Source organism: Candoia aspera, chromosome 7 (assembly GCF_035149785.1).
Source record: "Candoia aspera isolate rCanAsp1 chromosome 7, rCanAsp1.hap2, whole genome shotgun sequence".
Classification (NCBI taxonomy): domain Eukaryota; kingdom Metazoa; phylum Chordata; class Lepidosauria; order Squamata; family Boidae; genus Candoia; species Candoia aspera.
In genome coordinates this window covers 53,701,146-53,715,376 of record NC_086159.1, presented here as the reverse complement: position 1 = coordinate 53,715,376, position 14,231 = coordinate 53,701,146, and the positions used below count along the sequence as shown (strand labels likewise).

The 14,231-nt window shown below is 40.2% G+C and overlaps 1 protein-coding gene across 1 annotated transcript in view; it reads left to right on the top strand.

Moving 5' to 3' along the window:
• Nucleotides 1–14,231, top strand: part of IMMP2L (inner mitochondrial membrane peptidase subunit 2) — a 463,417-nt gene that overhangs the window by 296,390 nt on the left and 152,796 nt on the right. Inside the window, exon 4 of the mRNA XM_063309432.1 lies at nt 7,791–7,856. Within this exon, the coding sequence (XP_063165502.1) occupies nt 7,791–7,856 (66 nt within the window). The remainder of the gene's footprint in view (nt 1–7,790; nt 7,857–14,231) is intronic.

Here is a 14,231-nt window from a genome sequence, read left to right as displayed (position 1 = left end):
AGACCCAGGCCCCGGTCAGCAGACCCATAGGGGCCCTGGTCTCTGGCTGTTGCTACTCAATGCCAAGTCTGTTAACAACAAAGCCCCCCTCATAAGTGACTTGATTACTGAGGGGGGGGGCAGACCTGGCATGTATTACTGAAACCTGGCTGGGCCCTGAAGGGGGGGGTGCCCTTTCGGAAATGTGCCCGGCTGGGTTTATGGCATGACACCAGCCGAGACACCAGGGCAGGGAGGGAGGGGTGGCAGTTGTCATCTGGGAGTCTCTGGTGGCCTTCAGGGGCCCTGCCCCACAAGTGGCCGGTTGTGAGACCCTGTTTTTCAAGTTGGGTGCATGAGAGCAGTTGGGAGTGTTGCTGCTGCACCAGCCTCCTTGCTGCGTGGCAACCTCCCTGCCTGAGCTGCTGGAGGCCGTCTCAGGGTTGGTGGTGGAGTTCCCCAAGCTTATGGTTCTGGGGGACTTCAACCTGCCTTTCCTGGGGCGGGCCTCTGAGGCAGCTTGGGAATTCATGGCTACCATGGCAGCCATGGGCCTGACTCAGATTATTCGCAACCCAACTCGAGACAGTGGCCTCACCCCAGATTTAGTTTTCTTGTCGGAGCAGTGGTGATGTGACCTGAGGGAAGAGTTACAGCTATCCCCGTTGTCATGGTCAGATCATGCCCTGGTGGCCTTGAGATTCTCTTATGCTGCCCCTCTCCACAGGGAGGCAGGACCCATTTGATTGGTCCGCTCCCGATGACTGATGGACCCAGTAGGGTTTCAGAGGGAGCTGGGGGTTATACCCGGGGATCTGCTGCACGGTCCAGGGGAGGCCCTGGCCGCCGCCTGGAATAGGGAGGCAGCTGGGGCCTTGGACAGGATTGCACCTGTGTGACCTCTCTTGCCTCATCATACTCAATAGTCCCCGTGGTTTACGGAGGAGCTGAGGTTTTTGAAGAGGATTAAGAGACTTCTAGAGCGCTGCTGGAGGAAGACGAAGACCGAATCCAACCAAACACTGGCTAGAGCCGCTATTAAGGCCTATCTGGTGGCAATAAAGGAGGCAAAGCATAAATATTTCTCTGCTCTTATTGCATCTGCAGAATACCACCCAGCGGCCCTATTTAAAATCACTCAATACCTTTTGCGGAAGGTGGGTGCAGTGACCCACCTACCGGGCAGTGCAGAGGAGTTTTCGGAGCATCTGCAAGACAAAATCGCTTGGATCCGCTCCACGTTAGACTCCAAGCCTGAGGCAGGATCTGTGGAGATACCAAGGGATCGTACTTACCATGTTATCTGGGAACAGTTTGATCCTGTTGGACCCGAGGAAGTGGACAGGATCCTCCGGACAGTAAATGCCACCACCTGCCAATTAGATCCATGACCCTCCTGGCTGGTGAAAGCAGCTCGGGAGGTGACATGTGGTTGGGTCCAGGCGATGGTTAATATATCCTTGAGGGAGGGGGTGTTTCCAGCTGCCTTTAAGGAGGTGCTGGTACAACCCCTCCTCAAGAAACCATCGCTGGACCCTACTGTACTGGATAATTTTTGTCTAGTCTCCCACCTTCCCTTTTTGGGGAAAGTGGTTGAGAAAGTGGTGGCATTACAACTCCAGAGGATTCTGGAGGAAACCCCACAGAGGGCATGCTACGGACCCTGTCGATAACAGAATTCCATTTGGCGGGGCCCAGGAGGCGGGCCTTCTCGGCAGTAGTGCCCGCCCTTTGGAACATCTTGCCCCTGGAGGTGAGATTAGCCCCATTGCTCCTAGCCTTCCAGAGGAAGTTGAAGACCTGGCTCTGCCACTGGGCTTGGGGCAGGGAGGAGAATTGACATACTTGGGGTTGGTTAGTGCCTTGAAGTGCCCCTCCTACATAATGACTGAAGGAGATCACAGCCATCTGGATCTTATGAGCTGGGGTAGTTAAGAAATTGTTTTAGTGGGATTTTATTAGAATTTTATTGTATATTTATTGTTCTGTATTGTAAACCTCTCAGAGTCCCTCCGGTCAGAGGAGATGGGTGGTGACAAATTTGATAAATAAATAAATAAATAAGCAAGCAAGCAAGCAATTTAGAATGGTGTTCAGATATATTTTTGAGGAATTGTGCTGGGACTTTGAATTAACAATGTCAGCAGTGTAAATGTCTGAACAGTCTGTTCCTAGAAGAAGCTATTACAGAAAAAGATTTGGAACAAACCTTATCTTACAAGATTGTACAGAACAACATGAACAAGAATTTGTCAGTGGATATATATATTTTTTTTAAAAAAAAATTGGATGAGGCTTTTAAAATTAAGAAGGAAATAAAAATGCCAATCCCAGGGAGCAAATGGAATAATTTCTTCTTGCTTACTTACAAAAGAGGCTTGTTAAAGTTTTGAAGAAATTCGAGACAAGGGTCAATAATCAATTTGAATGGATTCAAGAGCAAGATTTTTTTATGCAAAAGGAAGGAACATAAAGTTGGCATATTTGATCAGGATTAAAATGGGACATGTTATTTTGGGTGGTTCTTTCTGGACTTGCTGACATCTGGACTGGAAAAGACATTGCCTATTGGACTGGCCCATAGTTAAGAGTTGAGTTATGGGAGGAAGAGTTTTATATCTGTTAATTAAGAGAAGGTGAAGAGATAATTTATACTTGTCATGATGAGGGTGAGAAGTTGCTTTCTTGGGGTTTTTCTCTCTCTTTTCTCTTTCTCTGCTTTCTTGCACATTTTATTCTCTTTCTTTTTCTCTTTTTTCTTTCTCTTTTTAGCTTGTATTACTTATATTACCTTTCATTACTGTAGTTCTAATAAATTCCGTTAAAGAAAAGAGTATGTGATTAAAACATAAGGTTTTATAAATGAAGAAAAGAATGAGAAAGTAAAAATCAGATAACTAAGACAGAAGTATAATGTTAATAACATATTAATGGGCTTTTCTGGAATGGTAACCTGCATATGGGAAGAGTGGTCTTCCTCAGTTTATTTATATGAAATTCAGCTCTTAGGTAGGTCTACTACAACAGAGTTTGTCATTTCTCTTCTGTGCCTGATGGCAGCATAAAGAGCCTCTGGCCTCCAGCTCCCAGCAGCCTAGCCATCATGAGTAACGATGAAGGATGCTAGCAATTGTAGCTGGACAACATTTGATGGGTGACAAGTTCCCCATTTCAGATAGATGGGCATATAGTGTTTAAACTCTGATTCAAGATACAGCCTGCTCATGCTTCAAATCCATGTCAGCAATGCTGGTGCAATTTTGTATTTTTAGCTGCCAGGATGACTTTCAGAAGTAGTGGATAAAAGCAGTAATTGGATAAAAAACTTAGATGTCCAGTCTTATTAAGGATAGATTGCAAGATTGCATAGGATTTGCTCTTGAAAGCTGAAGCAGTAAGCTAGAATTGAAGATGATTCCAGATTATCAGTAATGAAGCAGCCTGCCGGTCCATCAACTAATGAATATGTATGGTAAAAATAGTAATATCGCAGTTGGCATTTTATGTAAATTTATTTATTTATTTATCCAGTTTGTCCCTGCCCATCTCCTCCCTTCGGGGGACTTGAATATACAATTGTTGTGCTGCTTTATAAGAAATCAAACTATTCGTTTTAACAGCACGTCTAAGGCTTTTATCTAATAGACTCCTAAGGCTTTTGCTGATCCTTCAGTGCTCCTTCCTAGTTTTCTGTCAAGTCTGATGATAAACTACTTGAAAATAGTTTTTAGCTATGTGACATATTAGAGTAGTGAAAATATTAGAGTAGAGTTAAAAGAACTTTCTAGGAAGGTATTATTAAGTTGTTAGATAAATTTACAGAGTTTTCTCTCATTGTTTTCTTTCTATCAAGTATGCGTCATTATTAACAGAAAACAATTACATTTTGATTATTTCTACAAGATGTTTATTTAAGGGTACTCTGATTATTTTGAATGGATGAGAATTAAACTTTAGGGTCAGTTGGTAAATAACCAAAAAACAAAACACCCACCTCACTAATTAAATAGAAGTCCTTTTGATGGATCAGTTAAAAACAAAACTTGTGAAAACTTCTTAAATGAAGAACAATGGTATAATTGTGAAAGGATGGAATTAAAATGTGAGGCTGTTTACATTGGTACAATTACCACTACATAAAGTGGGCTAAAAGCAGTTTTGCTAAAAGTGTGTGAATGTCTAAGTGAAATGAAGAAAACCAATTTGATCCTCCAATTTATTTTCTCTTGTAACAAGAAGAAAGCATCAAATACTGTAAGTACTTACACAATTAAATAACACATTTTGTGAATCCTTCAGGAGAGCTATCTCCTCAGAAGCTCTAATCAAAACAGAGACGCAAGAGTAAAATGATCATAACAGGAGAGTTCCCCACTAGTGGTAGCAACTTTTACTTCACCAAGATGTTAGCATCACCAAAATCTTTGACAAATTTCATCTCCTCTTTTTTGGGTTGCCAGATTACATGGAAACTCTCTCCTCAGCTATAAAATAGATAGATAGATAGATAGATAGATAGATAGATAGATAGATAGATAGATAGATAGATAGCTTGCTTCTGCCTTTTAGGATCAATCATCAAAAGTAAAAGAACAGTCAAGAAATACGTTGCATACTAGCTGTCATGAAGGCCTTGGAAAAGATATTCAAATGCCAGGATGTGTCTATACCTATAAAGATCAGAATTGTGCAAGCCATGGTATTCCCTATGACACTGTACGGAAGCGAACGTTGGACTTTTAAGAAGCAGGATAGGAAGAGCGTTGACATCTTGGAACTTTGGTGTTGGGGAAGATTCCTGAGTATACCATGGACAGCTGAGAAAACAAACTGATGGATCATCGAACGAATCTACCCAGAGTTCTCACTCAAGGCACTAAGGACCAGGTTCAAATTATCCAACTTCAGACACATTATACAAAGACCCAGCTCTCTGGAAAAGGCTGTAATGCTGGGAAAGGTGGAAGAAAAGAGAAGAACAGGACAACAAACAGCACCAGCAGCAAGATGGCTGGACTCAGTTATAGTGGCCATGAGTGCACTGTTGGGAGACCTGAAAGAACACATTAGGGATAGATTGTCATGGAAGAAGATCTGTCTATATGGTTCCTAGGAGTCGAAAACAACTTGATGGCACAGAATAAATTAAACATAAATACTACTCTGTGTAGGTAAGTTATAGTAGGATTTTTAAAAAATCAGTGAGAATTCTATAATTTAATATAAAGTGAACAGAAACAATAGTAATAGTAATAATGTGGGCAACCAAAAGTCATTTTTGATTTCAGTGGCATTCAAATACATTTCACACATAACATACATACATACAGTACATACATACTAGATAATGATATAATCATTGAGGCCTTATGGAGAGCTTGGCAACTATCATCTGGACCTAAGATTTAAGAAACATCGGACTTCTTCATAAATTAGTTTAATAATGTTATACTTTTTTTGGTATAGCAACATAATTTTAAGTGGGAATTTCCAATTACACTGACAACTTCCTGAGGTTTATTTACTACCCTAAAAGTAAGATTTGTCAGTAATTTGTCATATAACATTGTCCTCTACGAAAGAACCATTTTCATCTCTTGTTAATATGTACATGGCCAAGTGCCAATTGAGATATAACCATGATTGGTAAGATGGCATTTTCTAAAGGACTGATCCCAGAAAGCCAGATGTGTTCCCATGTATTGAGATACTTAGACTTCCATCTAAGCTAACAAATACTGCACTGTTTCCAGTTCTGTATTGCTTGTACAGCAAAATAAATTCTTAATGATCCAGTAGGAGACAATGTTTTGAATGAGGCACATACCTGTTTCTTTAAAACAGAAGGGAAGAGTATTAAAATAAATATTAATTATATATTACAAATTTTAATGGAATGTATGGATGTATAGATGATGTGATATCAAATATCATCATTGTCCGGAATGAGATTTGCAAAGTTAATAAATCTTAGAGTTGGTGTAACATTTAGTCTATTTCAGTACTTTATGTAGTGGAGTTAAGTTCCAAAAATCCACTTTTGGGAAAGATATGTTGAAAAGAAAAGGAAAAATGAGGTGTCTAAGACTTTTGGAAATGCTTGTAGAACCATGGTTTAGGAAACACTAGTATTACATGGTAGATTTTGTGGCAAAACTCACCAGATGCATCTACTTGCATTTTGGATTTCAGATGCATTTCTTCCCTACTGTGGTTATTTTATAACTACTTTTAACTGGTTTTGTTATATGTATAGTTGGTGATAATAAATCTCCCAGAAGATTTTAATTCAAGAGTGGTATGCAAATGTCTGTATACATAGTAAGAGCCACAGTTCCATATATGTAAGTCCCACTGAACTCTATGAAGCACCTTGAAATATAACTATATATATATACAGTGTGTGTGTGTGTGTATAATAAAATATTTTGTATTTCCTTAAAATATTTGTTAACTGTCTTTCTGGACCAAGATGGAGTCTTGGGCAATTCTGTTGCTTGCTTAATATTGTGCTGAATATGGTATTGTAATTATCAGGACTTTCTAGATATTATCAAGCAAAAGATTATCTGCCTTCTCTACTCTGGTGTCCGCCTTAGGGAACATTCTCTCCCCCACCCCAAAATTAGGTTAGCTCCATCCCTCTTGATGTTCCAGAAATCCCTTAAGACCTGGTTATGTCACCAGGCCTGGGTTCCTGGGAACTGGAGACTTGTTTAAATAGCTCCACTATTGAGGTGGATATACTCACTCTGTCTCTGCCGAGGGTTTATATACTTTTAATTTTAATTACTTTTAATTTTTAATGTTGACTTTTTATATTTTTAAATTCTTGTTTTATATATGTGTTGTTTTTTACTTGATTATTGCACACCGCCCAGAGTCACTTCTTGTGAGATAGGCAGTTATATAAATTTGATAAATAAAAAAATAAATAAAGAATGCCAGTTTAACAGCACAAGCTACATACAGGTAGTCCTCATTTAGTGACCACAGTTGGGACTGGCAACGCACTCATTAAGCGAAGTGATCTCTAAGTGAAATTGCGACTATGCTTTTGATCTTTATTCAGATTTCCTTTGCTTTACAGACCTGTGAAGGTCGCATATGCAAGGACTGGCTGTTGTAACTGCAAATGGTTGCTAAACAAAGACTACCTGTACAATTTCTGACCATTATATTATACAATCAGTAACACAGGAAGCTGTTGGATAAACAAAGCAGATTCTGTAGCCTTTCTTTTTAACTGAGTGGAGTGTCTTGTAACTGCTGTCACTATCCTATCTTTTTAAATTATGTTCCTTCCCAGTGGTATGGAGCTCTCTTCATTTTTTAAAAAATGCTTTTAGGAGAGAGTTGTCTTCATCAGATGGTGTAATTTTCATCTCATTTTCCATTTACTTTCTAAAATAAATGACTGACATAAATGTTTATCTATGCTACTGTGTTGGCATTTAGTAGTAAATTCATCTTTAAATATCTGAATCCATCTCAGCATTATCTATAACATGGCACTAATTTGATCACTAGTGAATATTTTCTGCATTTATTTTGCAGCAGCAAGAGAATAAATTACCCTGGTCTCCGAATTTAGTTATTTTTTCTGGCACTCAGCCCTTTCCTGCAAAGTAGATTGAAATGAGAGTGATAGCAATGGCTTCACTTCTGCAGTGATGGATGCTGCATCAGGCAGAACACCATAGCTTCTAACAACTTGCACAGTCCTCATTCTCAGGCTGGTTTTTATCTTCATTTTCTTAAAACAATGAGAACATTACTGAATAATCTCCCCCTCCCTTTTTTTCACCCAGTTCTCCAAGAAACCCGGAACAGAAGATCATTAAACGAGTGATTGCTCTTGAAGGGGACATCATCAAGTAAGTATTGTACATTGTCACCTCTAACTATTATAAGAGTATTCTAGCACCTTTTTAGTAGGATTTGAGTGGTATCCCAGACAACCATCATTTTCTGTCACTTGTGGATATGTATTATTAACATAGATACCAGTGCTATACCTTCTTTACTTTAATGAGGAAGGAATAGCTAGGCAAAGATATCCATCAGTCTCAAAGTCATAGTTGCTTCATTTTTGAAACAAGGATCCTGACTTAATAAACCATGATGGAATTGTATATTTGGGCATGCAGCCTGTTTATTTCCACATTGCTCCGTTGCCCCTTTCTTCACAGAAGTGGGTAAAAAACTAGGAAAGACTAACTTTGTCTTATATGTGAGCACTGAGTTGTAATTAATTGCTCCCAACAATTGAGAACTGTAAGTCAACTTTAGGCCAGGATTATTATTCTTCTACAAATCTAGGCTTCTTTAACCATAATTATGAGTTAGCGCATAAAATGAAGCTTTGAGTTTGGGGTTTATTTACCTCTCCCCCCCCCACTCCAAAAGAACTGTGGGGAGCAAAATGGGAAACAAATTGCTTACATTGGCATGATGCTTATTTACTGGCTTAAAGCAATATAAGCGCATGTGCAGTTTTTTATATTGTACAGTGTTTTATATCACAGATCAGAATGTGTACTTTCATTCAATTCAAGTTCTTATTATTTCTTTTATTTAGAACATTAGTAATTTCTATTGAAATCAAGAAATGCAGTCATTTAGAATACAGATCCATCTAAGAGGGGAAAGGATCCTTGTAAGCTGCTTTTCAAGTTATGGCTAAGGAGCAACATAAGGGCTTTCAATAAAACATATAATTATTTAGAAAATGGTGCAGTTGTTAAACACTGACATGACTGAATCAGTTCACAAAGAGATGTAACGGTCCCGCATCAGTTTATTAATTAGCAATATTACAATGTTGTAAACTGCTTGGGTGAATTTAAGCAGCTTTAGATTGAAAAATATAAACAGGTATAATAAAAAATATAATGGATAAAGTGAATACAGTTAATCAGTGAGGGCCAGTGAAATGATTTGCGAATGTCAGCTACTGCCTCTTGCTTCAAAGTGACAGAAGTGGAAAGGGAATTACCATTTTTATTTGTAATGTTTGGAAGGATGTGTTAGAGGTACAGAACTGTGGATTTTCACCTCCTTAAATCAGAGCAGTATATATTCATGGCTAATCAAGCAGTGTAGAGGAAAAACAAATTTCCATTCACGTAAGGAAAGAAACACGCATTAAAAATGGAGTTGACTTTTCAGCAATCACTCTGCTTCAAGAAGGAAGCTTTATTTCATCACGATATAGCCTAGCTTCTCAGTTTCTTCTAGATTCCCCCAAGCTAATATATGAATTATTAAGAATATAAAGGTAGAGAAGTTTAAAAAAAGAAAGAAAGAAACTGGCCAATTAAAACAAGTGTAATATAAGCCAAAAGTGCCAAAGGCCCTTTCAGGAATATGCAATCTAAGGACAATTCCTCATAGCCACATTAAGGGACTTTTCTCCCATTCCTGAATCAGTAGGAAAATATGTTGCCATTAGAACTGCCCCTAGCCCTATGTTACTGTCTCTCAGCAATGAGACCAGGAAGTGTTGTTGTTCCCATGCAGTTTGATGTGGAGTAGTATCAAGCCAGATGTTGGAGGGTTTCCTATCATGCTTTCCCCTTTCACACATTGTCACCTTCCAAACACACCTTCATCCAGGATTTGCCATTCTTTTTTGATAGGTCAGAGTCAGTCTTGCTTGGGTGCTTGCCATAGGAATACCATTATCTCAAACTGCAAGATTGGGAGGTCACTGAAAAAAAAGCCTGCATTTCTGAAAGCTATTGCACTGAAGGCCCCAGCCAAGTTTCTCAGTCCTTTTTTGCCCTTTCATTCCTATTCTGGTGCTGACCTGCCTGTTTGGCAGCTACTGGTAAACTTGCCCTCACTTTATCCCCACTCTTTCAGATATCCACTCTTCAGCCACTTTATTCTTCTTTCACCAGTCTGGTGACTTTCTACTGGATTAACCTTTAAGAGTTGATTCTGATGGGCCCAGCCATCTCACACATTTGGCTGCTACCTCTTACGGGGCCAAGCCCTTCAGTCTATCCTTTTCCTCCCAGGGTTAGCAATTAATCACAGATCAGAATTATGCAGGCAATGTTTTTCTCTGTGATGTTCTGGGGAAATGAGAGTTGGACTTTGAAGAAGCAATGTAGAAAGACTATAGATGCTTTTGAGCTATAGTTTTGGAGAAAACTCTAGGTAGCAAATAAATATCATAGAACAAATCAGTACAGAGTTTTCACTCAAAGCACAAATGAGAAAGCTCAAATTATCATATTTTGGAAACTTTATGCAAAGAATTTGAGAATTCTATACTACTGGGAAAGAGGAAAGGAGATTGAAAGGACAACCAGCAGCAACCATAAAGTCAATTTCAGGTAGGTGGGGAGAACACTAGAGAAAATCTGACTATGTGGTTACTAAGAGTTGACACTGACTTGGTGACAGATCATCATTATCATAAACCCAAATATAGTAGACATTTTGTGCCACAATACCAGGGAAAACATTACTTTCATGCTAGAATATTTTAGACAAGCTTCATCCTTCCTCAGCAACTGCATGGTAGCAAGCAAGACATGTCTTTGGATAATGACCAGTGGAATTTGTTTAATGATGGAAACGGGGAGTGCCAGGATGGCCATTGCTAAGAGATGCAGTCACATGATGTTTTGCCTAATGGCTGCATTGCTTAGCAATGGAAATTCTGATCCCAATTGTGGTTGTAAGTTGAGGACTACCTATAGTCTTCGGTTAATGACCATTCATTCAGTGACCATTCAAAGTTATGACAGCAGGTTGGTTGGTTACAACCGGTCCTTGAAGTTCTGGCCGTCCCAGCACCCCCACAGTCACGTGATCATGATCTGGGCTCTTGGCAACCAACTCGCACTTAAGATAGTTGCAGTGTAAGTCAATGGGGAAGCCAGCAGGGAAGGTTGCAAGTTGCTCAGGTAAGCTTCCCCTGCTTGCATCACTGCTCCCCAGCCACTCACACACCCTTTCTCAGCCTTGCTAAGATTACACCATATCTCCTCTGCTACTCGTGCACCCTTGCACACCATCCCCCTCCTGGCAGCAGCCACTTACCTGCCTGCCAGCCTGCTTGCAAACCTCCTGGGACTTGCAATATCCCCACTGACTTTGGTTATTGGAAGCTGGTAGGAAGTTGCAAGGAGGTGTTTGGTTAACAGCCCGCGATCCTCGCCTAACAATGGCAACGCGGACTCAGGAACTGCCATCACTAAGCAGTGCAGTCATGTGACGTCACACTTTACGGTCGCATTGCTTAAATTCTGGTCCCAGTCGCCATTGTAACTTGAGGACTACCTGTACAGATATTGGGGGGCCTTATTCCAGAAGGCAAACACTGTGACAGAGAAGACGTGCTTTCTGCATTCCAATAGATGACACGGTTTAATCGAAGGGACCCAGAGAATGCCAACCCTGTCAGAAATTAGCTCTTTATATTGGAGTGGAATTTTAGCTTACAAAACTTTCATCAATGTAGGGCCCTTAAAAATTGCTGGATTGTAGGTTCATTGTACTTATCAATGATTGTATTCACCAGGGACGATGGGAGTTGTAGTGAAACAACATGTGAGCCAAGATTGGGAAATGAGAAAGGAAAGAGAGACTTGTTCAAGGCTACTTAGTGTAAGCACAATGGAGTCAGTGCTTATATGTGATGGACATTAAAGAAGTTTGTAATATAGGTTTCCATGAAGATGAATAGGCTATGATTCTGAGGTGTTCTGTGGCAAAAATATATTGGCAGAAACATCAATTACAAATCGTTCATTTTAAAAATTGCTGTTTCTGTAGTGACTCCCTGAAAGGTTCTTTAAATTAGGGTCTGAATGATACAAACGGAAACAGAACTAATATACTTTTTAAAATATATCACCTTAGTGGTTATGGGATTACATTAGAGTACAAATTATTATTACCTTTTTCGTTATTACAAAATTGACTGTGGTTGTCTCATTGTCTTGGCAAAATAAATTGTGAGGTGAAACTGCAGTACATATTTTGGATGTGATAGCCAGCTGGTTATGAATTACATATTTTCTGCTCGGGCATTTACAAAAGACACTGACTAAATAAATTCCAGTCTCTTACCATTAAGCTAAAACTTCTGATATGCAGTAAAATAAGATGAACTATATAATACAACTGTAATTGGTTCAGAGCAAGATAGCATGCAGTAGTTTCTCTTGGTTTACCAGAAGCAATTCCATTGTCGAGTGTTACTGTGAATTTTAAATTCATACTTTCTTATGCTGTTACCTTGTCAACTGCATGGTAGCCAGATTATTTAAGCATGCTGCATTCTTACGGTTTGAAAAATATTTTGCACTGTGTACATTAAGATTGAAGAGACCCACATTCAAATCCAGCTTCAGATAGAGGTATCCTTGGGCCAGTCACAATCTCCCAATTACTCCACAGAGTTGCTATGGGAAAAATTGGAAGTGAAGTGGCATGAGAATAGGTGGGGAGCAGACAAGGAAGAGGGGAAGAAAGAAAGGTTAGATAGAAGGATGAAAGTATTAGATCTTCTGGATGCCTCCTTAAATTACACAAGTATGCAGTTGGGGTCTGGGTGACAATATTGGCTTCTTTGAGAGAGAAGGTGGCACCCTCTCCTCAAAAGACTTCACCACTGCCTCTTCTCTTTGACAAACCACAACCTACCAAATGCAGACAGCAGGAAAAACAGTGAAATGGGCAGCAGAGGGGAAGCTCCATGAAACAGAAGCATAGTACATGTGCAGAGTCAGCTCAATTACTGAGAGTCCAAGTAGAGGAGGAACATATTTTCAGGCTCCACAGCCTCCCTGACTATTGATGGATTAATTGATTGTATAGGTCACCCCAGTCTTTCACAACTCTGGGCAGTCTACAGAATGCAACTATAGAGATAGTGCATAACCTAGCATGGAAAAAATCTGGAGAAACAACGTCAACTAGCAATCAAAGCACTGCTTGGGGTTCTGTCACACACACGACTCCAGGCCTGGGGAAAGAGCCAGATCTTGAGGACTAATTTAAATAAGGTCAGGATGGGGGCAGTAAAAATCTCAGGGGGAATGCTGTTCCAAAGAACATATATCATTATAAAGAATGATACCTATTATAAACCCACTTCCTTGGTCCCACTAGATGACACTGTTTAGTCAATAAGTGCCAGAGCATGCCAACTCTGTCAGAATATACCAAATGGATATGGGGGTAAGAAGGCGTCAGATGAACTTGTGCAAAGGTCTTCCTGGCCACAGCTCCACTTGCTGATGAAGCAGGAGCTGTGGGCTGTGAAGATCCCAAAATTGCACACTAGCTCTGAAGTAGGAAGTGTCTGCCCAACAAGGTAGACAAGATCAAGAAACAGATGCCGCATAGGCCTACTTGTAAACTACTTTATTAGAATGGCTATAAAAACAGAACTTTGCAAATCTGAATATGTGTCCTTCCTCCCTCTTTTATCTTCATGTGAATTATGGGGGTGCCTTAGACATTTCCTTAAATCTCCATCTTCATATAGGCTTAAGCCACTCCATACTCAGGAGTCCAAATATCCACAGCCACTCAATTTGGTCAGGGTTAAATCTAAGCCAGTTTCTCTCCATCCAGACATACACAGTCTTCCAACACTGGAATAAAACCTCTTCTGCATCCCCAGGTCAGCCCAGACTCCAGATGTATAACTGGGTATCATCAATATGCTGATCTCAAACTGACAGATGACCTCACTCAGCAGCCACTGTAGATGCAGATGCTAAACAGGAGGGATGAGAGTGTTGACCCCTGAAGCACCCTTCAAGATTCGGCCTTCAGCTCGATCCATTACTTTGTATCAACACCAACTAGAATCAGCCACAGAGTAAGAAGGAGAGCCACTGGAATTCCATGTCTCACATTCCTGATGTCCATAGATGACAAGCTGGATACCGTGGTCAATGATATCAAAAGCCACCAAGAGATCAAGTAGAAGAAGGATGGCTACACTACAAGTACAACCAGTGCTGTCTCAGTACTATCAAACTGGTCTGAAACCAGACTGAAATTAGTTTAGATAATCTGCATCTTCCAGAATACTCTGAAGTTGTAACTTGATTACCTTCTCGACAACTTTTCCTACAAAATTGCCCAGTTCAGTCAGGTTGAAGACTTTTTGAGGAGAGGGTGCCACCTTCTCGTCAAGCCAATATTGTCACCCAGGCCCCAACTGCACATTACCACCTAGGTGGCCTTCACCAGCTAAGAGGGACATGGATCTAATG